The 27,487-nt window shown below is 46.3% G+C and overlaps 1 protein-coding gene across 1 annotated transcript in view; it reads right to left on the reverse strand.

Annotated features, from left to right (window-relative positions):
* The window catches only part of LOC128272800 (uncharacterized), a 58,326-nt gene that overhangs the window by 10,515 nt on the left and 20,324 nt on the right, over positions 1-27,487 (reverse strand). The window contains exons 2-5 of the mRNA XM_053010679.1: positions 14,205-14,321; positions 13,948-14,128; positions 13,201-13,452; positions 50-166 (exon numbers count right to left, since the gene is read on the reverse strand). Coding sequence (XP_052866639.1) covers positions 50-166; positions 13,201-13,452; positions 13,948-14,128; positions 14,205-14,321 — 667 coding nt within the window. The remainder of the gene's footprint in view (positions 1-49; positions 167-13,200; positions 13,453-13,947; positions 14,129-14,204; positions 14,322-27,487) is intronic.

Here is a 27,487-nt window from a genome sequence, read left to right on the forward strand (position 1 = left end):
GAGGCATCCTTCCGCGATGTCGGCTCCCCCGCTCGGCCCCGCCCCTTACCTGTACAGTGGTAGTCGAGTCGTATTTGAACGATTTGGTTTGACCGTTCTCCAGGAACACCTTCAGCACGTTCGCCATCGGCGGAACGCACAGATCGCCAAGAGAGAAGGCAGATGGCTGGAATGGGAAAGAGCGAGAAGAAAAGTCTTAAAAATACGTACAACATTAGAGATAATCTATAATTCATTATATCTGTTGCCATCTCGCTCAGGACGAACGGAAACCACGCTACGCAGGATTCCGCAAACGCCACACTTACTTCCAGTTGAGCTATCAAAGAGGCCGTTCAAATTCTAACGACCACCCTTGCTCCACAGTCCGCGTGGCGATTTCCATTCTTTTCCTCGCCGAGTGAAATAACTTTTAAACCAGAATTAATTAATCTCCTAAGCCCCCGGCGGGGGCACGGTGCTGAACCGTCCTCCTGGGAAACAACGGGCGTCATATTATTTTGCCATCATTTTCCCATGATGAGGATCATGGCTCGATGGGGGCTGGATTAAAATAAAACTAAAACAGTCGTACCAACAAAACACGGGTTTTGGTGTACCTTTGGCCGATTTGCTTCAAAGTCTAATGCGTCGAAATTTATGTTTGATCATTGGTACACTACATCGGAAGCAATGGAAAAAGGGTAAGACTGGCGTCAGAACCTAACTCCTTTGAAACTGTTGAACAATTCCGTTCCACAGGATTCGCCTTGGGGCCGGACTCGGTGGGCGGTGGTGATAACATTGTTTTTGTGCATTTACTTTTCGTTTCCGGTGCACCATCCGGAGCAGAAAGTTGCTAAACTTTGCCGGAAGTGCCGGAAGTCCGGTGTTGGGGATTATGGCCAAATTTGGGGCGAGATTAATTATTTAGTAGCACAATTTTGCCAGGGGTCTAGTGGGCCGGATGCGCCGTGCCGAATGTGTTTGCCATTGATGGCGCAATGAGCGAAACTTGCTTTGCAATCATTATACTAAGAATTAATTAATAATTATTATCATTAGTAGAAATATAGGATACTGATAGTATACAAAATGGAAAAAATGACATTGCTTAGGGCACCTGGAAAGTGTAGTTAAGTTCTGGAGGAGATATTACTTTTTCACACATTCCAAAGCATAATATATTTTTTATTCGATTACGATTTATGTTTTGTCACTTATTTGGTTCTTAACGCGAAAGTAATATAGAGAGTTGATCAGAAGGTTCACGTCCTTTTCATCATATTGTGGTGGGATAGATATCTTGACGGGATGTTAGTCTTGACGACTAACAGCATCTATCTTACAAAAAAACATCTTTTTGAGTTTCACATATTTAAAATCCATTGCTTTTCTCCCCATTCACTTTTGGTGAGCATTTGCCGCCTTCTAACGCAGTGATAATTCATAAAAAAACAATAATACCGTATATAAAGTTCGTTTAATCTCACACAAAATTGTCTATATTCATTCGAGCGTTCAGTGATTTCCTCGGAAAAAGCATAACTGTTTACCTTCTGTTCAAAAGCTTTCAAATTGCGGTAGAACAAACGTAAAGTAAGACGAACAGTGAGCGAACGATGGATCGGAACTACTGTAGTACCCAAGTGTCTAAATGAAACGAGCTGATTAAATTTCCCTTCTTTCACACATTCTCATTTCCTTTATCAACACGATAATGCAACGAAAAAAGCAAACCGTAAGCTCACTACTCTCTAATTGCTAGGAATATCGCCTGTCAATCCTTTCGTCTTTCGAACCCGAACGTGGTTGTGCAAAGTTAGGTAGTCAGTTCCTGCAGCAAAGTGGCTACCGCTGGTCGTATGGATCTCTAAATCGCTGGAAATGAGCGGGAAATGAAACCGATTGGCTTTGTTGTTCCCGGAAATGACGTGCTTTGCTTGTTTCGTCGGTCCCTCTTTCGGCCGAAGCACACGAACGTGAATCCCACCAATCCATAAATCCAGAGAAAAGCAGAGGGAAAACACGTTGGCTGAAAAATAGTTTGGGTTATAATAGCCCATAAAATGATTAGCAAAAAAAAGTGGGAGCCAAATCACGCTGCCAGAATCACGGCTCCAAAGCGGGCACGAGCCAGGGCGTGATAAACAACACCGGGAGTGGAGTTTTTGCGCCCGTAGTTGATCACATAATGGACGTGCTCGGAAAAGTCAATCGCGGCTTTTTAAAACTGACCTCTCCAGCCGGTTCTCGAGCGGTGGAAGCGCATAGACTTTTTTCCCGCTCCATCATCGCCCGATCGTGGCCGGGGTGGTAAATCACGGACAATGTTCAACTCCCACGTTCACCGGCCTGGGCGCGCCCGCTGTCCCCTCGGGGTCACCGGACGGAACACAATCGGAAACATGATAAGGGTTTCACAGCCTTCCGAAGGGCGTGTAGCAATTTTCGATCCCAATAAAGTCTGCACCCACGATGATGATGATGATGATGATGATGATGATGATGACCGCTGTGTGTGTGTGTGTGTAGCGTACACATCGTGGAAATGTATCATTTCCCGTGGGCCACTGCGCCCGCTGTCAGTGAGAAAATGGTGCGGGAATATGTAGATTTCCTAGCAAACATCTCAACTGGGGGTTCGAGCCTAGAAAAGCTCAGCTGGAGAATAGGAAATTGCTTTAGCGAACACACTGGACTTAAAGGTCATTATGAAAGAGAGACGGATTGCGCCGTGGAACTTGTGGCCTAGCGAAAGGCTTCTGCGAAAGAGCCCAAAACTTCTCGAAAGGCCCACAAATGGATATTAAATAAATATTTTTACGCAGCACTCTTATACCCGTGGCGAGGCCTGTGAATGGCCATTTGATGGTGCGATTTGGGATACGATGGCGTGACAGATTGTTTTCTTTATTGCAATTAAATAGCCCCCAACAGGTTTGGCAAACGTAGGGGTTACGCAAAATATATCATTTGAAAATACAAAATTGAAAATTAAAGCTAGCGGCCACATTATTTGTGTAACGTCCTTTGCTGTGTTACTACCTTCACTTGAGGCGGTGTCCAATTATTTTTCCGAGAGCAAAAAAATACGTCCTTTTCACAATTAAAAGTTGAATCCAACTTTTACTGCTCGGCAAAAAAGGACTTGGTTTTGTTGCACGAACTCGTCGTCATCGGTCGTTATCTTTCTCGAAATTGGAGTCCCCTGCTGTGAGGATTTTATCATGCGAATGGATTTGACTGCGGGCTTTGCTTAGTCTCGCTGGTACACAGGTCCCTGAAAGGAGCTGAAAGCAGCCGGCGGGCTCGACCCCGTCTTAGGAAGTCGACGAATTTACGGGTGACACCGTTGGTGAAATCGATAAGCTAGATAAGCGACAACATCGCAAGACAGTGGTGCGCTGCATTCGGTGCTAGGCACCCCAAAAAGTCCGCCAGACTGGGCGACGTGTAGGGGGATGAGCAAACACGGATGTTGAGACGCCAGAGTGTGGTATCCTCCGAGGAGCGTTCGCGAAGGTATGGTGAAATGTGCAAACATGTAAGGACTCGATTTCATTTCATAACGCACACAATCCTCAGACTAAATATTTAGATTCGTTAGCAACGTGGCGCAGCGATGTGATGCTGCAGCCCTTCTCCGGTGGGTGTTTTCTTCTTCAAAAAACACTCAAGAAGCGGGCGGTGTCTGGTCGGGCGTGCCCTCGAGGGCATCTGGGGTCAGGGCAGGCAGCTTCACAGCACGCTATCTTGGTGCCGCTAATTCACGACTCCAACTTAACGATTTGTGAGTTTTCCGGGCAGTTCCGAGAGCTCCGTTATTTATTGGGGGAGCATTTTTTTTTGCACCAACCCACGAATCGAACGGAAATGGGTCGTTTGTTACGCCGATACCGATCGGTGAGTTCCAATTTTTAGCTTTTGCGAAGCGAATTGGAGATGGCCCTGTGCGAAACGAAAGCCTCGCGGGTTTTTGGAGAAAAAGCCAACTGATTAAAACAAATTTGACAAAAAGAAAGACGATGCCACGGTATTTGTGTTCCGAAAGCCTCTTTGTTGTTTGTTGTATGTGTGGTCTAGTGTGGCTGCAGGTTCAAAGGTCAAACGGTGTCGGTATCGTTAGCACTGACAATACAATTTTTCAACAACATCAAACGCCCACCAGAGTGTTTGCACGAAATACAAACAGCAACAATGGCGAAAGACACTGTCGAAGCGTGACTGGTAAAGTACTTTTGGCGGGTCAATTATTTGCCCTCCCACTCGGGTCCGGGACCCGGGTGGCAGTTGATGAAGTGGTGATATGCTTCGAAACGAAAATGCGAAATAATTTTTCTTTTCACATTATTGACACGTCGCTTCATGCCGGGCCGTTGTTTCCATTTCGGTCACCACATAGCAAAGCAGAGCTTTCTTTCTTGGTAGGCCCGGGTGTGCTAGATCGGCTCGATTGAGGCAAGAGGTGATGAGAATGACGCAAATGCGCAATATCTTCCCGCGATAGCATCTGTTGAACCTTGCGATTGTGGTCCCTAAACCGAAACCGCACGGTGGTTCATTAAATTTGGCTATCTCGCCCGCCTATCGGTCGGACGGTCTGTTGATGGAGTGCCGTGCCGTTCCTGGGGCCCATTTTCGGAAGGAAAGCTGTCAGTCGGGTGCGACGGAATGTCACCTGATTTTGTTATCCTTTCGCCGATCGCCTGGAATTCACGACAGAGCAGTGGATTTGGGGGCAGGATTTATACTTGGTGCAGCGTTCTCGGAGTAGCTGTTGATCGGGTGTGTTTCTATTTCAGTCGATGGGGAATTTTGAGCTATACAATGAAATATGCTGCCGATCGTGATGGGTGTCTCAGTGGCTTCAGTGGCAGAAAGATTGAATAGCTCACCCCTACGTGAACGATATCTTTGCCGTACGATTCCCCTTCGTCGTCGTTAGCGACTAGCCAGACTCCGAACCGAACCGGTCAAGAAATTGAACCCTTGTCTTGGGTCGGAATTTGCCGTTGCGCAAGAATGTTAAAAACAATTTTCGACCGAGTAGGAAGCAAAATTAACTTGAGCCGCGGGTTTACTGGGGATGGAATTTGAGTTTTCGTCGGTCGAAAGCGGCCAGGCGCTTTGCTAACGGCTAACGGTTTTGCATTCCATCCCGGACTGTATAGTGTTTGTTCCATTCTTGTATGGGCTTCCGAGGGCTTCGGTTGGGGTGACCTTTTTCCTGGCTCGAGCAATCTGACAGCAAGGCCCGAAGGACGTTGAGATTTGAGCTCCGATGGTGAAAGTACACTTTTTACTTCAACTTTTACGTTAACAGAATTGACTGGCGCCACCGGCAAACATCATTAGCAAGAAATTTCAATACCTTCACTTTTCGGGTCCCGGATGCCGGGTGCCACCGTTTCGGAGTGGCACAACCTGAAGGCGTTATTAAAATACCATAAATCAAAAATGTGGTCCTCAAATTGGCAGCTGCCTGGGCGGTAACCTCGGCACGGGTTCGATCCGTGTTTCATCTCTCGGTACACACGGGCATAGTTCTATTTATGGCTGGCTTCGGTTGCTTAATGCTCAACTATAAAATCCCCCGGGGTGAAATCATATTCCAGCAGCTGTTCCAGATCGCTATATGAGGTTTTCGATGGTTGTCTTGATTTAACCTTGAGCCCTTCCGACTGATTTTCTTTAACAATAAATTCAACAACAGAGAAGGAGTGCGTTTGTGCCAAGACTATCGCAACACTTTTGGTGGTGCCTGTTTGGCCGGCTTGCGTAACAGTTTCGTGAACCCTTTTCACGACACTTAACCAACCCGGCCCCGCACTTTGTATCGAAATCCATTTGCTGTACTGTTCGTCACCATCACAAATTGCCACTTAAGCCCGAGGGACGATGAAGAAAAATGTACGTCTTGGGCTCCAAACCCAAAAAAAAGGGTTTTGTTCGGACCGAAATTGCCGCTATTGCAACACTTTGGCCCAAGTCATTTGCGGTGCCTTATGATTACATTCATCTCTCGGACCGCGTTTCGCCTAGACTGTGGGTCGTCCTGGTGCGCCACAATTCTGGCCCTTTAGCGTTACGGGCAAAGTTACGACTCCCCGGATGGTGAAATCGGATGGCTAATAGAGCGACACGACATTACGAAGCCTGGAAGCCAACCATCCAACCGGGTCGGAGCCAAGAGGATGCTAATCTAGGGGTGACCGGGTATCATCCGGGCCACCGCAGCCTCGGGTCTCGGGCCTGTGGCCGATGATCATCCGCCTCGGACCGGAAGCACAAAGGTTGCACAAGCTGTGAGAACCTGCTGAAGACTCGGACCCGAAGAACCACACCGAAGATGGTGCGAACTGTTTTAGCTTCTAGCCCGGTGGAGTTCAGACTTCCTGGAAGTTGCTCTTTATTTTCTTCCCCCCCGCAGCACAGTTTATTACGGACCGAGTTTGTTTCGACTGGTGTCGCTAGATTTCGTTTTATTTTTTTTGGTAGGGCAAATTGCCGACACTCTTCGACCGTGTGGCCAACTCTTTTTCCGTGCTCTGCGTGGGACCTAATCAACGAAGTAGTTCCCGGGACGACCTGCCTGGGACTCGCCGGGGGCATCGATTCGTTTACGGCCACCGTGCGAATGCGGAAAATTGTATCGAAAACGGATCTATTTATAAATAAGTAAAAAGGAAACCGTGGACCGGCGCCCTGAAGTGTGCCACTGGTACGTCCTGGGTTTCCGGTTGGCGCTGGCAGACTTGCGAAAACCGTTGCACGAAACAGCGTTGCCGTGAGCGTGCTGTGTGATGCCGCGGGCAAGGGCTCTCGAGGTAAAGCATAAATGTAATAAAAATTTATATAAGACGATAAAATTAGATTTCGTTTCCCCGTGCCCCGTGCTGGTCGGCGTTTTGGAGTTTGTGTTTTGCGCACTAGAAAAGCCCGCGAGTGCTTGATTCGCGTCGGTCTTTCCGCTTCTCCCGAGATATGTTGGCACGACAGGTTGCACTTCTGTGGCCAACTTCTGTGGTGAACTTCGAAGTTGTCGGGCTGAACGTAATTTGTGAGTACACTCTGGAGAGAAGCACAGAAAAACGAAGGATGCAAATGGATTCAAATGTGCGCCCGGTAGCAAGTTGCAGCAAATATGAAGTGATTTAGATATGAGGCTGATGTTCTATGTAAATTTCCAACGAAGAGTTGCAAAAACTAGCAAAAAATGCAGGTGGTTGCCATTCTAATGATGACGGGGACGACGGCACTGCAGTCGGTTACAAACTAACGTTAAGTGACCTTGAGAATCCCTAGTGCAGAAGAACTCGGCGAGTAGAATTGGTTGTTCCCTGTCAGCAGTCGGGTTGAAATATTCGTAGCAACTATTTTCACTTAATGTCACGAGTAAATTATTACGGTTGCGTACGAGCCCACCGGGCAGCCGGCTGTCAAGTGGACCCAAACCCAACTGTCAAGTGGGCGCAGCCAAAACCACATCGTGACTTCCCGCGTGTGCCATCCGATTCGAAATAATTTCCCGCTTCGGGGAGTGTAATCATTTCGCTGGATGATTTTTTTCCGCGTTTCGCTCGGGTGGTCCCAGCCAAGGGATGATAATTTATATAGGCTGCCGGTGGGAAAGATACCCATAATCTTCCCTTTTTCGGACCGACCTCAACGAAGGATTACGGCCGGGTGGGGCTCAATTTACAGAGGACGACACAGCAAAACCATGCGTTGGACCGGATTTTGCGTTAAAGGGGCAAACGATTTTATCTGGAGAATAAAGCTAGCCAAGAGATTTGTCTTTTCAGCAACTTTGCCGTTTTAAATGATTATTTTTAGCATAGCTAGTCAATCGTTGCAACATCAATCATATGTTTGTTGCTTCATCAGTTTACTTTATGCCCTGTTCGTTATAAGGTCTATTACTATAGTACCTTATTGAACGGTCGAAGAATAGTCGGCCATAATCGATACCAACACCATCGTGCTCGCCCTATAACCGTATCGGGATCTAACGATTGCCTTATGATTAATCCACCATTGTGCCCTTGATTGGCGCTAGAGATTGTTAAATTGATTTTCGAAACTGGACCTCGAGTATAAAGGCTACAAAGTTGAAGATGTGGGCCTCATTACGCTGTGGCATTTTATGTACGCAGATTCACCACAACCACCATTCCGCTTTCAAACTGAACCTCACGAGCCTAGTCTGGTAGCTTCTTTTTCAATGTAATGAAATTAATTACTTCGTTGAAACATGCGAAAAGCAGGTTTCCTTGGTTCTCGGATCCTTGTCACCACGTAAAAATGAAAATATAAGCAGAACCAAAACTAAGACACAACGGGTGATGAATGAATTTTAAAAGATCAAAAGCCGTGCACCGCAGCGCCTCGGTGCACGGGCGAAAGCGCGGCAATTATGCTCTGCACGGCCGCAGTTCCACCGACGAACGCCAACGAAGCAGTTAACCGAACCAACTAATTAATTTCCTGCGTCAACAGAAAACTGTCATCAAGCTAACTAGCAGTTTACTTTGGCCACCCGGCTGCCATTCAACCATCCAACCACCCGACCGCCCGGCGTCAAACCGAACCGGCACTTTATTTATGCTCTGCAAACGAAAGCTCCCTCCTGCTAAGGTAAGAGGTTACAGCGAATAGCCACAGCACCGGTTAAAATCGAGGGAAAAAATCCCCAAGATCGCTATCTTTGCGAGCGCCATGTTTAGTTGTGCTCCGGATGTCAACGAAGCTCGCCCGATGTGGCAACGGCACCTACTTAAGGACGATTAGGTATGTGAACGTGCTTCGTTCGTTCTGCGCAAAATGTCTCTAATTATGTTTTGTCATGATGGGAACCGGCTAAAGTGGGTTAAAATCGAAAGGTTTACAAAAAAGTTATCCCTTCTTATGCTAATTTAAAAACGGCCCTCTCGGAAGGGTCTCCACTCTTGAAGCGAGGGTGTAGGGATGTGTGAAAAAAGTGCCATAGAAAGACAAAATCATGAACTTTGCAGCTGTAGGTCGGAAGACGAATTTAGGGGCAACAAGTATTGGGGAACTGAAACAGCAACGAGCTGTTGCTTTCGGATCGCACCGACTAGAGTGTGTATAATGGCCTTGAGAGAGAGCGAGAGAGACAGAGAAAGAGATAGAGAGAGTTGTGATGAATCCGTTTCCGGGTTAGAGCTAGAGCTAGATTGAGTTTTCGCCAAAGTTTGACGTTAACTTTCGTCCCGTTTCGAAAGCAAATCATAGTAAAAGCGCCGTCGCCAGTTGGCCGTTCGTGTTTTATGCTGGCGTTGATTAGAAGATTGCTAACTTCCGCCGGCAGGAACCGGTGCGGCAATTTTATTTGCCTTAAGTTTGTTGCCAAATCGGTGCCTGACTTTCGGCATCCGGGGTAAACGAACCGAAGGCGTAATAAATATATACATCGCACCGGGGTTGCTACAGACATTGTAATTGATAAAGCTACTTTTGGGAAAGTGGGCGACAGCAGACCGAAATTAGTATTCCTTATTGGAGTGCAGTAAGGAGAGTGCATCAAACTTACTTCGGGAACGTAAAATCCTTCATTTAAGGCAATTATTGTAAAATTGGAATCACCGTTGAGAGCGTAATTTACAACCATCAAAAGTGCTTCCAGGAGCTATAATTGGCTCATCGGGTTGGAGTGTCCGGGCGACTGTCGGAAATCAATGGCTGACGATGAACGAAAGTGTCGAACGTACTGTTCGTGGAAACCTCATTTTATCACTCTTCTTGTGACGTGAATCGACACCAGCGGAGAGAGAGAGAGAGAGGACGAATAATTAACCATTTTATGATGGAAGCCGAATCATTTGGTGGTAATACGACGACGACGACGACGTAAAACGACGCCGATGTAAATCATCGACGAAAGTACTGATCGATTATAATCTCAATGATTAATTATGATGGCGCAGCATGGCAAGCCTCGAGGGCACATTGATGGCACGAATGTTGCATTGTGCCGTCCGCGCTCTTGTGGTCGTCCACTTCTTTGGAGCGATATGATATGTCGATGGCTCGCTTGTGTGTGCCATCTTTCGCCCAATTGCACTTGAGAGCCATCCGTCGAAAAATCACGTTTTCGCACAAAGTACCAGGCGTCTCCATTGGCGGAAAAAATCAATTGCTCGCTTGATGCGCGCCGATGGTTGGAAAGCAAATTTCCCTCACTCACGCGCCCGCGGATAGACCATATCGATCGACTGGATGCGAGTGGGGCATCGCGGGAGCTTCCTCGAGCCTGACGATGCTCATCGTCGCAAGAAGTAGGTTGTTCCTCTGGCGAGAGTTTATTATTTTACTGATGATGACAGCATGACTCGTGCTGAGGGCGCAACAGTTTCCGCGCTTCCTTTGCGAAGAAAACCCGGACCTTTCGCGATTGCCCTCCACTTTCGCGACAGTGATGACATCAAAAAGTTAACGGTTGGCTAGGGCGAGCGATGGGGACGCCATCGATGACGCCGCGAGATACGTGTTATCAAATTATTATGATTAATTCAGTTTTGGAAATTTATGACGATTCGAACTAGACCACCACTTGTAGAGTGGCAGAGCGCGGTCTAAAAGCATCCCGCTGTCCACCGGCGTGCCACCGGATGGGACGATGGGGAAAGTTTGGTAATTTGTTGTGATAAATGGTTTCGTGGTGGTGGGAAAGTAGAAAACCTGATTAGAAGTTGATGCGGTGCGCCGAGGACAATGTAAAAGTCGCTGGAAGGGTTACGGCCACCGCCACCGGTCGATCAATATCGGCACCAATTTGGCGGCTAACAAAGTTTGAGTGGGGATTTTCAGTGTAAACAACGGGCACAACAAGGGCACAGTTATTGTTGGTGAAAGCCCGGCCGCCGAAGATCCCGACACCGATTGGGCGGAGGACGCCATAAAAACACGATAATACAGCGGTGTTCGTACCCGGCCCAGCCGGTTGAGTGAGGCTGAATGAAGCCTAAGGACACGGAGCAGATTAAGGGATGATGTTGGCGGAATCTTTCTTTACGCTGAACTTGTTAAGGCTCGAGTAGGATGTTGCCAACTGGAAAGAGTGCTACGTCAGCGGTTTAGTAGCTGGCAAGCCCTCGAAGAATTTTCCTACTCGTTCGGCAAAGTAACCGGCTGAAGCTCGCTCGTAACTTGTATTCCATTAACAAACGTGTGGCTTTTTCAACAGCAAGGCACACAATACGCTATAACATATACATTTGACAAGAAACGGACCAAACGTGTGTACGAGAACGTACCAACAAAGGATTTGAGAATTTGTACCAAAACACGGAAATATTATACATTATGGAATGAATGTAAATAGAAGATAAGCGGGATAACATTATACGAATGTTGAATATATATGAACTGTCTGTCTGTCAAACTGCTTAAAATATAATATCAGGTTGGGGAAAAAGTAATCGACGTTTTTCACAACAGCTGCCTTTTGTGATCGATATCTCGTGAAGTATCGATCGTACAGCTTCAAGTTTAGGCACGTTTTAAAGTTGATACTTTACACTTAAAAAACTGCTTTCACTGTTTATTGTTTGTTTCATTCGTTTGTGAGTTGCAGGGTGTAAACAATGGAGGTCAACTAAGAGAAAATTCGGTACATTTTACAGTTTTTCTTAGAAAACGGTGTAAATTCAAGCAGGACCGCTGAAATTGTGTTTGTGGTGCCGATACTTTATAAGCTAGCTAGGTCAAATTTTGGTTTCGTTGACCCGTTTCAGCTATTTTTTTATGTTTAAGTTGCACCTCGCACAGACAGACCCGCCATCGAAAATGTCGATAAAATCACAGAAATAACCAAAGTTCATCAGCAGTTTAGTAATCGGAACATCGGCCAGGACCTAAGAATAACTATCAAACAGTTTTAAGCCATTTGCGCAAAACTGGGTTCACAAAGAAGCTCAATGTTTTGGCGCCAACCTATTTACATAAAAAAACATGATGGCTCGAATTTCCATCTTCGCAATTTTGTCCAAACGGAATGAAATCGGCCCATTTCCTAAACGGATGGGTACTGGGGATGAGAAATGGGTCACTTACGACAATATTGTGTGAAAACGGTCGGGGTCTAAGCGTGATAAAGCTGCTTAACCAGTGGCTAAACCAGGAAAAACGGCTAGGAAGGTTCTACTGGGTTTATGGTGGGACTTGAGAGGAACCGTTTATTGTGAGTTGCTTTCGTGTGGTCAAACATAAAATTCAGATCTCTTTTGTCAATTACTGTACCGTTCGAAGCTAGCAATTAACCAGAAACGACCAGAATCGGCCAACGGAAGAGGTTTTGTGTTCCAACAGAATAACGAAATGTGATGCACGTCTTTAGCGACTCGCCAGAAAGTCCAGGAGCTTGGATGGAAAGTGTTAATGCATCCACCGTATAGTTCGGACTTTGCACTAAGCGATTGACACCTTTTCCGCGCATTACAAAATTTCCCGAGTGATGAAAAACAGAAATCAAAAAAGGATTGTGAAAAAAGATTGCTCAAGTTTTTCGCCATTAACGAAAAAGCCTTTTATAATAGAGGCATTATGGAGGTATTTTTAAAAAGACAACAAACTTTTCAACAAAATGGTGCATATATGACGCAAATCGGACCATTGGAACATCTTAAATAATGTTTTGAAGTTCACGCCAAAAACGTCGATTTCTTTTTCCCCAACCTGATATACCTGATAGTAAAATGTTTCAATTCTAACAAGAAATGGTGAAAGCTAAAATTGTCACTACGCTGTTCAACGCGACAAGAATTACAACAGAAGGACCTGCTCGGATGGTATTAAAAACCGAATAATTTTCCTCGTAAATTTCCACCAGTGCTGAAAAATGAACTGCACTCAATGCGGGTCTTGTTTAAATTTAATTAGTTCCTTCCGTTGCCAGCCCATGGTTGGTGAGTGTGTTAATTTTTTCATTTGCTCCATCGTGGCAAATTGGCACTCGTCCACCGAAAGGTGGATTTTTAACCAACGCCTACCGACCATCAAATGCTGCGGATGTCTCGACCCAGACCGCCGACCGGGCACCCGGTGGGCCGGTTCTGCAGGTGGTCGCTTGTGGAATGCAACCGCAGCCGAACGCACGGCACGGGGCCGCTACACGTGGCAGTTTCACACACGGAACAAGACGATGGCACCACCGGTGTTGGACCCCCCCCGGGGGTCGGCCCCGACCCGTGTACTTACCGGAAATAATGGCGCCCCGTTAACGCAGACACTCTCGGCGAAGCGGACGCGGATGGGGCGTGATTTCAGCTTCGCCTTCTTGCCCGCCGACAGCAGCGTCGACTTCCGGCCGACCGCATTATAGAGCCGCGGTTGGCAGACCAGCAGCGTTACGGAGGTTTCACAATTTCTAACTAATTGTATCACATGGTCCCGGGGTGCGTCTTTGACGTCCTCACCGTTTACAGCTAATATTTGGTCACCTGGTTCCAACTGGAAAAGAAACGTGAACGGGGTGGGGATGAGTGTCGTGGTTTACTGGCGAGTTCGTCGAGCGCTTTATGGCGGCAATAAAAAGTGTAAGAACCGAGATCTTTGCTTTTCAGTGATACGGGTTGCAATACAATTAACATACTGTTTCGATTGACATATTTTAATGAAATTTAGGGTAAGTGAAACATTTGTAGGGTATTTCAGTTTTTCATGCGTTTCTCACATTGTGTTTGAATATTTATATCAACATTATTCAAGAACAACGCACACATACCCTCTCTTTATATGCTTTTCTTATTTTCTCTATAAGCTTTGTAGTCTGGTTCAGGTGAGTTAAGCTCTCGAGAGCTGTGCAATTCGCATATACTTTTTATGTACCTATCCTATATTTCATTAAAGACATATGCTGTTTTGATTGGCGCACGTAATTATTCGAACCTTTTGCGGTTCTGCGCCATGTTTGGCGTCTACGAACGATGGGGCTGGTGGTCTTACCTTATTTACACTAGGGCCACCTTCCGTGACGAAGCGCACGATCACAGGTTTCTCACTGCCGGCAACGAAGCCGAACCCGAGCGTCGGACTGCGCTGCAGCACGACAACCCGCGGTTCCGGGGGTGCCTCGTTGCCATGGTGTCGGATCGGTTCCTCGTAGGTTGTGGTTTTGTTCAAGTGACTGCAATTTTACGAAACGAAAGCAAAGATTAACGGTGAACCGCCGGGTTGGCACCTTCGTCACGCTACCAACTTACTTGATGTAGTACGGTTGACCTTTCTGATCGATCGCCTTCTCCCAGCCGTACGGTAAGTCGTTCGCCTGGATCCAGTTCTCGATGGGCGGTAACCATCCGGCCGTACGGGTGATGTGACTGAGGGGCGAAAAGAAAACCAAACAGATCCACAATTAATAAATAATACGCCGGCTGTCATTAGTATAGGGCGTGGGGAACGCCGGATTGGCCAGAATCATAACTCATCGACAGCAGTTGCTTGTAATGGCCATCACGGTACGGTACATGCCCGATTCAAAACAATTAAATCGTTAGCAGAAAGAATCAGACGTCAGTTGTGCTGAAACATTTGTTCATTCTTTTCTAACATTCTTCCTTTAACCTGCTAAATCTACCGTGAATACGTTTCACGTTTGCATACATTTTAACTAATCAAATCAAATTAATTAATTTAAAACAAACGCTCCGAATCTAATGAACCCGTTAGAGGTGAACAACGCCAGTCGGCTCTTGATTGCGCTTCCGTGATTTGGGCGGCTCTTTTTCATCGGCCATTGGTTTAGCATTTCATTTGCACTCGAAAACAATTGAACTGAATTACCGGCCGTGGCCATGCGGCACAGCGTGGACCGTAACGGGAGATGCGATGATTTCGCCATAAAACCAGCGCCGAGAAATTCGCAGCACTCGGTGGTGCGGAAAACTGCTGTCGATTAGAACAATTTTGATTCTAATTAAAATACTGGTCGCTTTTTTCGCGCTTCCAACACCTCGTGCCTCGAGTGCCACTGAGCACTGGTTGTTGACCCGGGCATGCCCACCACTGCCAGGAGCATTGCCTAACGAGTCGTGGTGTGGCGGTTCGGTGGATGGTGATTCGTTTTCCCGAAACGCGTCCTGAATGTGGAGGGCGTGCGACGTGGCCCACACAGGCGCATGGAGATGACGTGTTAAACGCACTTTTAGTTATGGTAGATGTTTGCGCCTCTGTGCGAAAATTGAATCACGTGCCGTGTGAATAAGCACGTTTAAACAAAATTCAACCGAAAATTATTTCCTGCGGTGCGAGACACTCATTCGAAATCACTTCTTTCGCGTCCGATCCGGAGCTCGTACCCTGCCGTTAGTTCGGGGTGGGAAGTCTGGGTTAAGGGAGCTATTGGATAAAGTGGATCAGAGAGAGAAGGATAAAATTAAATTTGGGTTCCCCGTTTATAGACTACCCCATCGTTCTGCTGTCGGGATTTTCGGTGGACAATCAAATTACGGTTTACGGTGTGCGTGATGAATCTACGATCGGGGACATTGATGCCACGAGGTGTGCCTCGTTGTTTGTTAATGGGATTTGCTGGAAGTATGATGGATTGAATAGTGCAGATTATGTGGTGTAAAATATGGTTCCTGCTTCAAACGTCTGAAATCATAATTAAATACGTTGATAGGATATTGTTCAAGGCTTCACATAGCATAGCGTGTTGTACAAACTATTCAAACCATTTATTAAATGATGATAACATATTCTGCTGGATTAGTTAACTGTTAAACGATGCATTAAACGGATAAATAAAATAATTATCAAATTGAGCTTCATAAATGTTAGACAATTTTGCCATATTAGCTACATGGCTGAATATAATTAGATTGCCCTATTTAAATATGTTCCTATTTGTAATTCCTATGCGCGTAATTTCGATACAATTTCATTTATCTTCGTGTCATCCGTACAAGCGACCATGCATCTCCATTTGAGTTCCAGTCCAGTTTCAAGTAAAATGGAGGCGCCTGGTGTTTTATAATGAAACGAAAATACCAAATGGTATGGTATGGTATGGAAAATACCATAATGGTAGCAATATCAAAGAAAACTATTTTTACACGCGTATCTTCGAAATGTTTAATTTGTTGTTTTTTCTAGGGTGCAATGCTCATGTAAACTTTTCAACGCTTCGGGAGACTTTAATTAGACTTTAATCGAAATCGGATGCGATGTTTTTCGGTGGTTAACAAAATGTGATTAACAATCTGACAATACGCTTCCGAAAACCCCAGCTTGAAGAACGATATGTATTCCGCATTTTTACAACCACCCACTTTAACGAGCTCCACTTTGGCAAGTGTCAACCTGTACCTGTTGACGAATGTAGAACACTGCATGATGCTGGACATTGTTTCGTCCAAAACGAGCTTCGTTCTAGTAGAGGCTTCGTGTTACATAATACTCGCTACTACGGTCTATTCCATGCCATTCCCGGAAAGTGATAAATTTTTATGAGATTGTTACATTCGTCGTTCTATTTGTCAACTCGTGGTCGCCCTGTGGCTCTCACGCGCCTGAATGGCGTTTATATTCGTTAACCGTTTGCATCGGTAAACACTGGCGGATATTTCGCGCAGCTTAGCGGAATGGAGCTGAATTTGGTAGCTCATAAAATGCTTCACATCAGCAAAGCGATGCATGTCACAGTCAGGGACTCGTAAGGTTGGTTTCCGCTTTTTTCCGCTTTATACGAAATTACATCCTATCCATTTTAATACCTCCGCCCGGAACGAGCCTCAAAACTGGTTTCGCCACACTCGATGTACAGGAAAAGGATGTTGTACATGCTGCAATATTATCTTCAGCGGCAACAACCTGAAAGGGGTGTTGGTTGGGTTTATTTTTATCGGCACAAAACAGCGAACAGTTAAATCTCGTGTGAATTGATATAGATGATTTTTACGATCACGCGAGACTCGAATCGATTTGGGCTCGTGGGGTCCCTTTGGAGTAGCGCCGAAATGAAAATGCACAAAAAGTAAATAGCTTAACACCCTGCAGAGATATAATGCCACACAGTATTGTTTACAACTTCGACCGTACCGGTGCCCGAAGTAGATTACGGCGAACAAAAGTTTTGCATTGAATTTACGCTATTTCAATGTGCCAGGCAACACTGACGAGAACGTGGAACGATACAGTTCTTACGATTAACCCACCAGAGGTACAGCATGAAACTGTGGAGCTCTGTGGAATCGGATAGCTTAAACAGATTTTACCTAAAGCGTGAAATAATAGAAACTTATGTGAAGCCAACTGAACCTGGGATGACCGATGGCACTAAATTATCAGCAACAACCGTTTGGTTAAGATTTGAAAATATTTTATCAATTTCGAGAGGTTTTCCTTTTTCGATTACAGTTTTACTAACTAAAGGTACATTAATCATCGCACGGCGTTCTTCTGTTATGCAGAAAAACCAACAACGCCTTTAAAACGAACGATAAAAAACGATATTTATTCACAGCATGACGCACTTCGTTAAGCGAATCTTTATCATACTTTTCGGAAGCTACCAACGAGCAGCTGTAGCTAACGGTAGCGAAGGGTAGACGATAATTTTTCATTAATTTCAGTCCTACCAACCAAAGAGGTCGCCGGAAGCGGAGAAAAATGTATTTATTGCCCTTAAACCATCTCGTTTAATGGGTACAACAACACCCTTTGGGCGTTAACCCCTCTGGTGAGCTGCCGGTCGGGAACATCATTTACGGACGGTAATTGAATCTGATAAAGAGACTACAGAATCTTCCTGCCCGCGCCCCAACCAGCGTGGGCCAACCATTTCACGGTCTTAATGCGTGTTGCAGCGAAAGCCGCCGCTTATTCCGTGGGAGTTATGGTGCTCGAGTTGGTTTGTGCGCGGTGCGGTGCGACGCGACTCTTATTTTTATTAAAAACATACAACTGTTTGGCGCAGGTAGCTATGCAAAAGAAAAGCACCCACCGAGGCACTCAAACCGATTGGGCGGAGCGTTTTTAATGCTGGCCGCAAATGAACGGGAGCAGAAGAGAAATAAGAATTCTGACAGAAAACCCAGGCCACGAGATAGATAGAAAAAAGGGTTTATGTTCAGCAAATGGTACACCGAAATTCAATTACAAGACAAGTGCCTAGAAAGTGAGAGTAATGAAAAGAAATATTTCAAATGCATTGTGCGAATCTGAGGCACTTGCGCTTTCTTTTAAGTTTTATTCTTTTTGTAAAAGGTCAGAAAATAGGTTTAACAATGGCATGTGGAACCGTTTGCAAGACAGCAGACAAGCTAAGAAGTGCGTTGCAACCGAAGAATAATTTACAGCGTCACAGAAATATTCAGAAAATGACTTTCAATAATTTTAGTATTCTTCCGCCAAACCTAATCATAGATCCCAAAGTAAATATAGTGTCAAATGAAATATACTTCACTAACTTAATCGGACACTAAACACGTCTGCGCCTCTTTTTACGGTTCATTTTTAAAGTTACACAATTTACGTCTACCTGTTTGCGGTGGAAGCCGATGCGTGCAATCGTTTAACATAATTAAGTGGTCCTCTGATAAGATAATATTTTGCATTGCATTCTTGAAGTTTTCACGTTTTTTTTTGCAAGAGGCGCAAACTCAAGTGTCAACATGAATTACTGTTTTGCTGAACGACTTCGTTCGTTGGTAGCGGAGTTTTGATGAAGATTCAGATAGAGTGGTGCAAACAATGTAAGCCTCGCCAGTAGATGAAGCAATGCCAGAACATAGAAATGACATCGGGGATCTACGTAGACTGTCAAAAATATGCTCTATCTTAAAACCTTAAAACATAAATTATTTAAAACATAAAAACAAAGACCAAATCCCAGCAATCTCATTACACCGTGTATCGTGATTGCCTGCAAGCAAAGCAAGTGCTTGAGTGGTCTCTCTCTATTGCTCCCTCACGTACCTTTAACCTAAATGGCCCATTCAAAACGAGGTGCGTACATGTCGGTCCCGCAAGAAAAAGGACAATCTACTTCGAGTGGTCAAATTGTACCGTAAATGGTGCAATATAAATCATAATGAGCATCCGAGGATTCCGAGCGCCCATCCTCGGGGTTTCGTCCATCCTCGGTATGCTCTGTCACATCTTGAGCCGTAAATCAGTTCCGCAGAACGGTACATAAGTCATCGTTACCAGGTACGGAGTGTCTAAAACTGACATTAGTAATCTCGAACCCGGTGCTGGACAAACAGGATGTTTAATCTTAAGTTAAGGTACTTCCTTGAATTTTTCGAAATTTGCGAATGAAAACTAAGTTGAAGCGAACGATGTAGTTGATAATCTATACATTTATAATAAGGATTAGGATTAAGTCCATTGTTAGCAGAGCGCCAAAGCTTCATCTTTCTTCTGTTATTATGTTGTTTCCGGTTGTTATAAGTAAGAAAGCTCGATGTCTGCATTACACACAGACACGGAACAAACCCAAACGACGACAAACGATGCGAGGTGTACGACGGGGCATTAATTACGAGGAAAATTTACGCAACTTTGGCTACCGTTTTGTCACCTAATCGCGCCCATGTTGCAATCCATGTTGTCACCTTGCTCACACCTGTGCCGGGAGCCGTTTACACCTGGGTGATGAGGACGACGCTTCGGAACTATAAACCATTCGGTTTAATGAATGTGTGTTTAGCGTCTCATTTGGGTCGCAAGATGCTAAGAAGACACGCTCCAGCACGGGCCATGGCAAGAAGTTTGCAATTTGCTAACACGAACACCTTCTACCAGCTTCATTCCGGAAGCCGTTCGGGGGCAAGCTGGGGAGCGATATCCCATCCAAACTTTCCGTGTATCATACTCTAAGGACCATTCACGTAAGGCATCGTTAGTGATAAAAAGGATCTCTCCACCCGGAAGCGGAGACGCTCGTAAGGGTCCTCCGCGCGATTCGAGCCCGCCAGAATCGGGACGAGGTTCCCCATCCGATATCGGTGGCTCTCGGGCTCCGACACAAAGGCATGACAATTCGTTCGCAATTCGCTGGTGGCGCAAGCCGAACATGTGTTGTGGCGATGGGTTGAGGAAGTATTTGACTTCCCGGGACGATCTAGGGCTAGGGCAACGAGCAAGTGACAACGTGTAAATTCTTCAGCGGCCGGGAACGAACCGGGCTTTATCCGCCCGCCAGTCGCTCGAACTTCCATATTCTCACCGATGCCATCGCTGTGGAGAAAAGAATGGAAATTTGAAAGCCCAACACTCCGTCCGTCCCATCCGCCAGAGTGGAGGCGAGAGAAGAGTTAGTTGCTGTAGCCAGCTACCACTACTTATCGGGCCGTGCCACTATCGTCTGGGCGGGAGATGTATTTTCACCCCCCAGCCAGACTTAGGGTTTCTACGTTCCCGCGGGCGCCACGTTGCAAGCCCGGGGTATGCTGGGAACAAAAACACGCTGCCCGGCCGGAAGGCGAATGGACAGGAAGGAGGAATGATACCCTACGGCGAACTCATGTGTGTGTGTACGCTGGAAGGCTGATGGGGCTTTGAGTCTGGCACGTCATCATTTTCACATGGAACCCGGTGTACGTGCTGCTTTACCGGCACACTTCCGGTGGGATTTCATCTACGTAAACGATGGCAGACGGTAGGGCACGGTCGTGAAGCTAAAGTTTAAGTGTTTCACGTCGATACCGGGCCCCCGGACCAGCGGGACCAGCTATCAGCAACCGTCTTCTTGCTGCCGGTGCAATATTTTATGCAGCTGAAGATAAAAAAAAAAACCGGAAACGGTACAACCCATCTGGGGCTGCAGTGGCGTGGCATCGTCGTATCGTCGGGTGATGAAATGCTGCAACAGCAGCATGTCAGCTTCTTGACGGTTTAACAAAGTATCGTAAATTATAAAATATTCATTTAAAGCATACCATTCCGGTCGGTCGGTAAGGGCAACGCTCTTCCTTGCTTCCTAGGCGCTGGTGGTCGCTGTTTGCAGCCAAAAAATGAGCAACTGCCTGGGGTTGGTGTAAAGAAATTGTTTTACCCAACGTGGTTGGCGCGTTGTTGGTCAAGGAGAAACTGTAAACTATGGCTATGGCTATGGCTGGAGGAAGAAGGCTCAAAAAAGGCATTTGTTTGTTGGGGCAACAGCCACACGCACCATCACATCATGGAATAAATCACACTTTCGTAAAGTTATTGCTTGCTTTGTATGCATTTTGTTGAATAGAAAAATATAACTCGAAAATGAAATATTATCCACTTGAGCAAACTGAATGCACTGAATTCATCATCCCTTTGTTCAAGCAGCTCCAACCACAAGGAATTGGGACGATTCTTGGTTCTGTCTATGTGGATTTGGCAGAAAATCGTTGAGCAGGAAATCATTCTTTCGGAAAAGCTTGCAGTTTGCTTCGCAAATACGATCTCATCGCACTTGCATCCGAGAGATGGCAAAAGAAAGAAATGTTGCGCAGTTTCGTTAGACATCAAAACCTGCAATTTCTAGTGAAAAAAGTCCATGGTATGTTTGAAAATTACGATGCTTGCGGCCAATAGTTGTAGTAATTTAAATTAAAAAATAATGTGAGCACCGAATGAAAACATGGATTTGGAATAGTGCCTCAGAAATCAGATTAACCTTTCAGGGGTTCAGCACGAGTAAATTTGTTGCTATGTGAGCTTTTCATCGTTTTTCATCATTATCGAATGATTAATCATTTTAAAGTTAAATCAGGCCAAACCATTTTAATAAGATACTGCTTTATATCTTTTGGGCAATAGAGACAACTCACATAGACGTCTTACCAACTACTCTAGACTGTAAGCTTAAAATCTGTTACTGTTTTTGTTGCAAGTTGTTTAAGTTTGTTAGCAAAACTATCACTGAAATAGTTGCTGCTTTCGGATAATAGATGCTTCCGGATGCATGTTGTTATTCATAATGGTGCCAACCAATTGTGAGCGCCGTGAGCTGACCTAGAAAGGCACCGAAGTGACTCTACTCCACCACTGATGACCATCTAAAGCTCTGGGAAAAGACCAGTACCAGAAAAAAACCCCCCCACATTCGACAGCTCTATCAATGTGCCACTATTTTTAGAGCTTCTTTGAGGTGCAGTCCCTATTGCAGCGAGCAACACCCGGTTCGAAAATAACCATGAAAATAGGAGGTACGAAAAAACTACGAACAGCTTCTGCTTTGAGCTTTGATGACCCTGCAAAACAGGGCCAGGACGAACCGCTCGTCCGGGCGCTGGGCCGTACGGCTCGTGTAGCTGTTACGGCCGAATGATAATGTCGTTCGACGACCAAGTCCTGCCAGGCCGGCCGGTGTGTGACACTTTGGGGCTCATTCGAGTGAGACCGAACTGATTTGGTGGTTGGGCTCGTCGGCACTGGCGCTGTTTCGAGCGAGCGCTGTTGCAGCAATAGCGGAGAAAGCTGAGCCCACAACAGCCAACCAACAGGGCACGGCTTCGGAAAGACCATCGGCCGACGTCATTTTCCACACGGCCAAGGATTAATCTCTGCGTGTTGTTTTTTTTTGTTCGCGTTTAAAATTCTGTCGAGTCGCCAATTCGCGAACATGATTATGTTTTAGCACATCCGAGGCAACGATCTGTAGCGCAGAGCTATCGCTAACGAACTCGAAGAACAGCCTTTTTTGCTTTTCGCGAGACCGACCGTCCGTTCGTTAGCACCGCATGGACCATCAACGCTGGAGCGGTTTTTGCCTCTGACACCGACAGATAACGGATTGTCAGCAAAGCATCTGAGGCTATCGCGGACACGACAGACTAGGAGTGCCGTAATGATCGGATGACAGTGAAGTACAGTTTGCTGACTTTCCATAACTTTTGAGCAAGAGTTGCTTTCTGTTGCTGTTGCGGTTTGCGTCTCGTTAAGACCCAATGTTGCAAGCTGCCACTCGTCGTTCATTAATGCATTCATTTTGGATGGTGTTACCAAATGTTAGGAAGATGGTCTATAATATTGTGGAAGCGTAGTTTGGGAAGTTCTAGTGTTTGTTCCACTTAACACATTGGTCTCAAAATCACAATTGGGCTGAGCATTATGGGTTACGGTTCAACGAAAGGATTATTTTATTGGCTACCAATGGCTGGAAAGAAACTTACACAGTTTTTGATCAAATGGTAAAATTACTGCGCCCTTCGTTATCTTTCACATTGAAAGAATTTTACAGGAACATGCATTTTTGAATCCTAAATCAAGGATGAGGGATTGATCGAAAAACTAGGAACATCATGTTTATCAATCGAACCTACGTGTGCCAGGACCTCTCTGGCGGTCGAATAAATATTCCACCATGACGCAGGAGGCTTTCTTTTTATTACTCCGTCACTGTCTACCGATCAAACGAATTTATCCGTCTTGCTGCCAAGCATGTTGCCGCCGAACGCCCGATTTCGAAGCTTTGAACCGAGAAAATGGATCAACGTATGACAGAGCTGTCGGTAAAATGGTACCAATAAAGTGGTTTTTAAGCTTCAAATCTCCCCCAAAATAGCAATAATAATGCCATAAGGCACATCGGAAGATAGATTGGAATGTTGCTAGCGACAAAAAAGAAATGGCAGAAACCAGACGGGAAATTCGACAGTGTAATCTTGCGCCGGGAAAGGCAAACGGAATGTCTAGTGGAAATAAAAAGAAAGAAAATCCGATCGGGAAAAGTTCGCGTTCGTTCGCCTGTCACTCGCCGGAGTCCGGAGGTTTGGTTTTCGCAGGGCGACTGACGCGAACGACCGTTGGCGCACGATGATTTGGGAACAAATCAGAATGATGGATTTCACATTTTTCCAACCAAAATTTTTTTTAGCACGAACTTACACCGATTTTTATAGTTTTTAATGTTTCCCTCGAACGTTTGGATATCACTAATTATTGTGAGCGACTCCAAAGCTTTGGAAAAAAAACTTAGAATAAACTGCCTTATTCAGAAATGTTCGATCAATAAAATAAAGTGATTGAACGAAAACGTAAATCTTTCGGATCAAGCCCTTGACTTACACATTGGACCCGCGTGGTGTAAGTCGTAAAAAATTATAAACTTTTACGCGGAACTATTTGCGGCTCTGTTAGCGAACATGTTTGTTCAATTTTGGTGTTACGCTGAGCCCCGCAACCCCGCAATGCATTGCAGCAGGTCGGTTACTTTATGGCATTCTGGCTTTTTTTTGGTGGCTCCATAATTTTTCTGAAACAGATGGATTCGTTGTTTGGTTGGAGTGATTTTCTGTGTTTAGCGCACATCCTTCCACGTCACACGCGGTTAGGGCCTGGGGATGGCGACCGGGTTTTGTGAGCGCTACACAGTGCGACCATTCGTGCTGGGCTTACGACCATTCGCGAGCGCTCGCTCGTTATCCCAACGAAAAGGATACTTTTTCCTTCGCCCGTGGCTGGAACGCAGAGCGCGACCGCGCTCCGTCCGGTTTCCGGGCGGAGGCAAACCAAAGCCCCATACCGTCTATTTATCCATTCATTCATCCATCCATCCATCCATCCATCCATCCATCCGTCATCCTTGGCGCACGCGCGCACGCTCGAGGATCCGGGCAGATCCTTTAACGCGATGAAAAGGATGACGACGGCTGTAAATGTAATCCGTAATTGACCCAATTTTCGTTTATCTGTGTGTTTTTCTCTCGCTCCCTGTTGTCGCTCGTCGGTGGGCTGCGGTGTTTTGTAGCGCTCGTGAGAAGTGAATACCGTTCGTCTCGGTTGGAATCGAAAGGGGGGAAAAAACTGGAGGCGGCCGATTCCCGCAACAACTGCGAAGGTAATCAAAGAAGGTGACCACGGGCCGAGGGAAGTGAAGCGGAACTGCCACGTCGGAGGACACGTTGAGTGGTCGACCACAAAGTCAAGAAAAAATACCATTTGTATGCAAAAGGAAACACTTTGCATCCATGTTTATGTATGCCGCGGAGGTCGGACTTGTTTGCAGAGCGTGTAATGTGCACTCCGGGGAAGGCCGCCACTGGCCTCTCGTTTCGCTCGCTGGAGCATTAAACTTTAATATCCGAGAGCTTGGCGGTGTGCACGGCGAATCCTTTGGGCTCTGGAGTGGGTTGACGCTGCTGCCGGAGTGTGACATACAGCAACATAAATCGTTGAATCATGAATTTTAAACCAACTCGAACAGACGGGCGAAGAAGGAATGGCTGCGGCGGTGCGGGCGAACCAGAAGGGCAGCTATCTTTAACTTCCTTGGGGACTAGCCGCGAGGACGATGTTATCCAAGCGGAGCATAATGTGACAATGGGTCTGCAGGACAACAAGCGATAAAAGTTACATTTTTTACCATCCATTTCACGCTCGCAGGGTAAGCTGGGAATTTGAGTTTTTATGTTTCAAATGGAACTGGCCAAGATGGGCATCCCAGACTGTTGTTAGACTTCCAACGCTAAAGGAGTGTACCGAGCCTACCGAGCACACGTCCAGTTGCGCGTAAAAAAGCGAAAGAGAAAAAATGTTTCAACAACGGGCGGACAGAGTCATCAAAAGTGTTTCCGAAAAAGTTGAATCAATGCAATGAGGCGCGCACTTATTGTTAACGACAACACAACAGGTATAGGCGGGGGCGGCGGCGGTCAATCAGGTCAATATTGGTTGTCATCACGACCAAGCTGATGCTTATCCGGCTTATGGGAATGTGCGTGGGTCTCCCCCATTATCATGTTCCGATACGGCGCAATCATTATTATGTTTTCATATCTCGAAGCGAAACACGAGCGCTTATTTAAAGTTGAGCGAACGATGGCACGATAATGATCTGGCGGGCTTAATCATGATGCTTGTTTAATGGTCATGCTTTGGTTGTCGCAAAATGTCACAAAAGGCAACAATAATCCGATGAAAATCAAACAACCTCGCTACATCGGGGTATTGTGTTTATTTAAAAAAGCAAAAGCCCATTGAAATTCTCTTTTTATTTCTTCATAAAGCTGTGCACGGTGAGAGTGCGTGGCCGACGGAACGCGAATCTACGCAATTGTGGTGATGCGTGTTACAAATGTGGCTTCCTTGCTTGTGGTCCGCTTGATGGTCGGAGGCTCACAGTGCAACCATTTGCGGATGACAACTAGAAACAACGCGAGAAACCCATTGAATGCCCAAATGACCATGATCGAAATGTCCGGCGAGCTCCAGAGGAGCACCAGCACGGCAAAGTAAGCGTAAGTTGACAGGTTGACCACGGCGAACGTCAGTCCGATGGCGATGGTCATTTGGCGAGTGTCGTTCACCAGTAGAAGCAACAACTGCTCGAGGGCTACGGCAAACACGAACGCATTCAGCGGTAGACACAGTCGTGCCGCAATCGGCTCATCTTCCAGGTATAGGTAGAAGCAACCGGCAGCGAACTGGCTCACGAAAGCTGCCACCAGCAGGTCGGATGTTTTTAGGTAGATCAACAGGAATCCCAGTACCGTGAAGGCGACGGCCACGTAGAACAGCTGCCAGAACACTCCGAACAGGTCGTCGAAGATCAGAAACGCCAGCAATGGGCGAAGCAGTGTGGTGTTGTCGGTCAGAAACCTGCAATCGATAGGCGAGCGATTAAGATGATCTCTGACACGTTTCCGGCGTGACATTACCACTGCAAAAGAACCGTGTTGACGCTGACAACGAAGAGCAGCAGCAGCACCACGAAGAGGTTCAAAAGTCGAAAGTTGGTGTGCGGAGCCGTTGCCGGAACCAGAGCCGGGAGCAAATGATGCTCACAGACCGCCACAGGTTGGGTGAGTCCTATGTGGAGAAGGGCTATGACAAGATTCACGCTGTACTGCGACAGGAGGGGACAGTTTGCACCGAGTTCTGCCACCAACGGAAGTGAAGCCGATCCGAGACTCACAGCCAGAGCGCCAGCAATCAGGTAGTGCAGTCGTTCACCGATCGGTGAGTGACGAATCAGCTGCTGGAAGTACAGGTACCACTTTGCTGACCAGAACAGCTCCGAGACACACCCGATGAAGCGGAGTTCGTAGGAGAGAACATCGGGGATGTGCAGGAGGGTGTAGACTAGAGCCACCACAAAATGGCCGTACAGGATCACCTTCTGCGTGATGGCGAACGGAACGTGGGACGTGCTGGCGCACAGGATCATGGCCAGCACTCGGGGGACGTAGAGCAGAAAGTGGGGCTGTATATCGATTTCCTCGTCTTCGGAATCCTCTTCGGGGTCATGGTAGCTCGAGGGCTGTGCGTTGTACAGGACACCGTCGTCTTCCTCGTCCTCCTCCTGTGCCAGCTGCCAAAGCTCCTGATCTCTCCGGTAGGGATCGTAGCCGTAGGATGTCAAAAACAGGGCAAACACGGTCAGGTAGAGGACGCACTGTCGGCTGCACCTCAAACATTTCACTTCCGGCGTGTCACTTCTGGAACTCTGTTCCGTAGTAGTAGTAGTAGTAGTAGTAGCGGTAGTGATATCACTTTCACCATCTGCCGTCGGGGCAAGACCTCGCTCGGTGCCGACGTTCCGATTGGGGCCACCGAGGTG

Source organism: Anopheles cruzii, chromosome 3, assembly GCF_943734635.1.
Source record: "Anopheles cruzii chromosome 3, idAnoCruzAS_RS32_06, whole genome shotgun sequence".
Taxonomy (NCBI): Eukaryota; Metazoa; Arthropoda; class Insecta; order Diptera; family Culicidae; genus Anopheles; species Anopheles cruzii.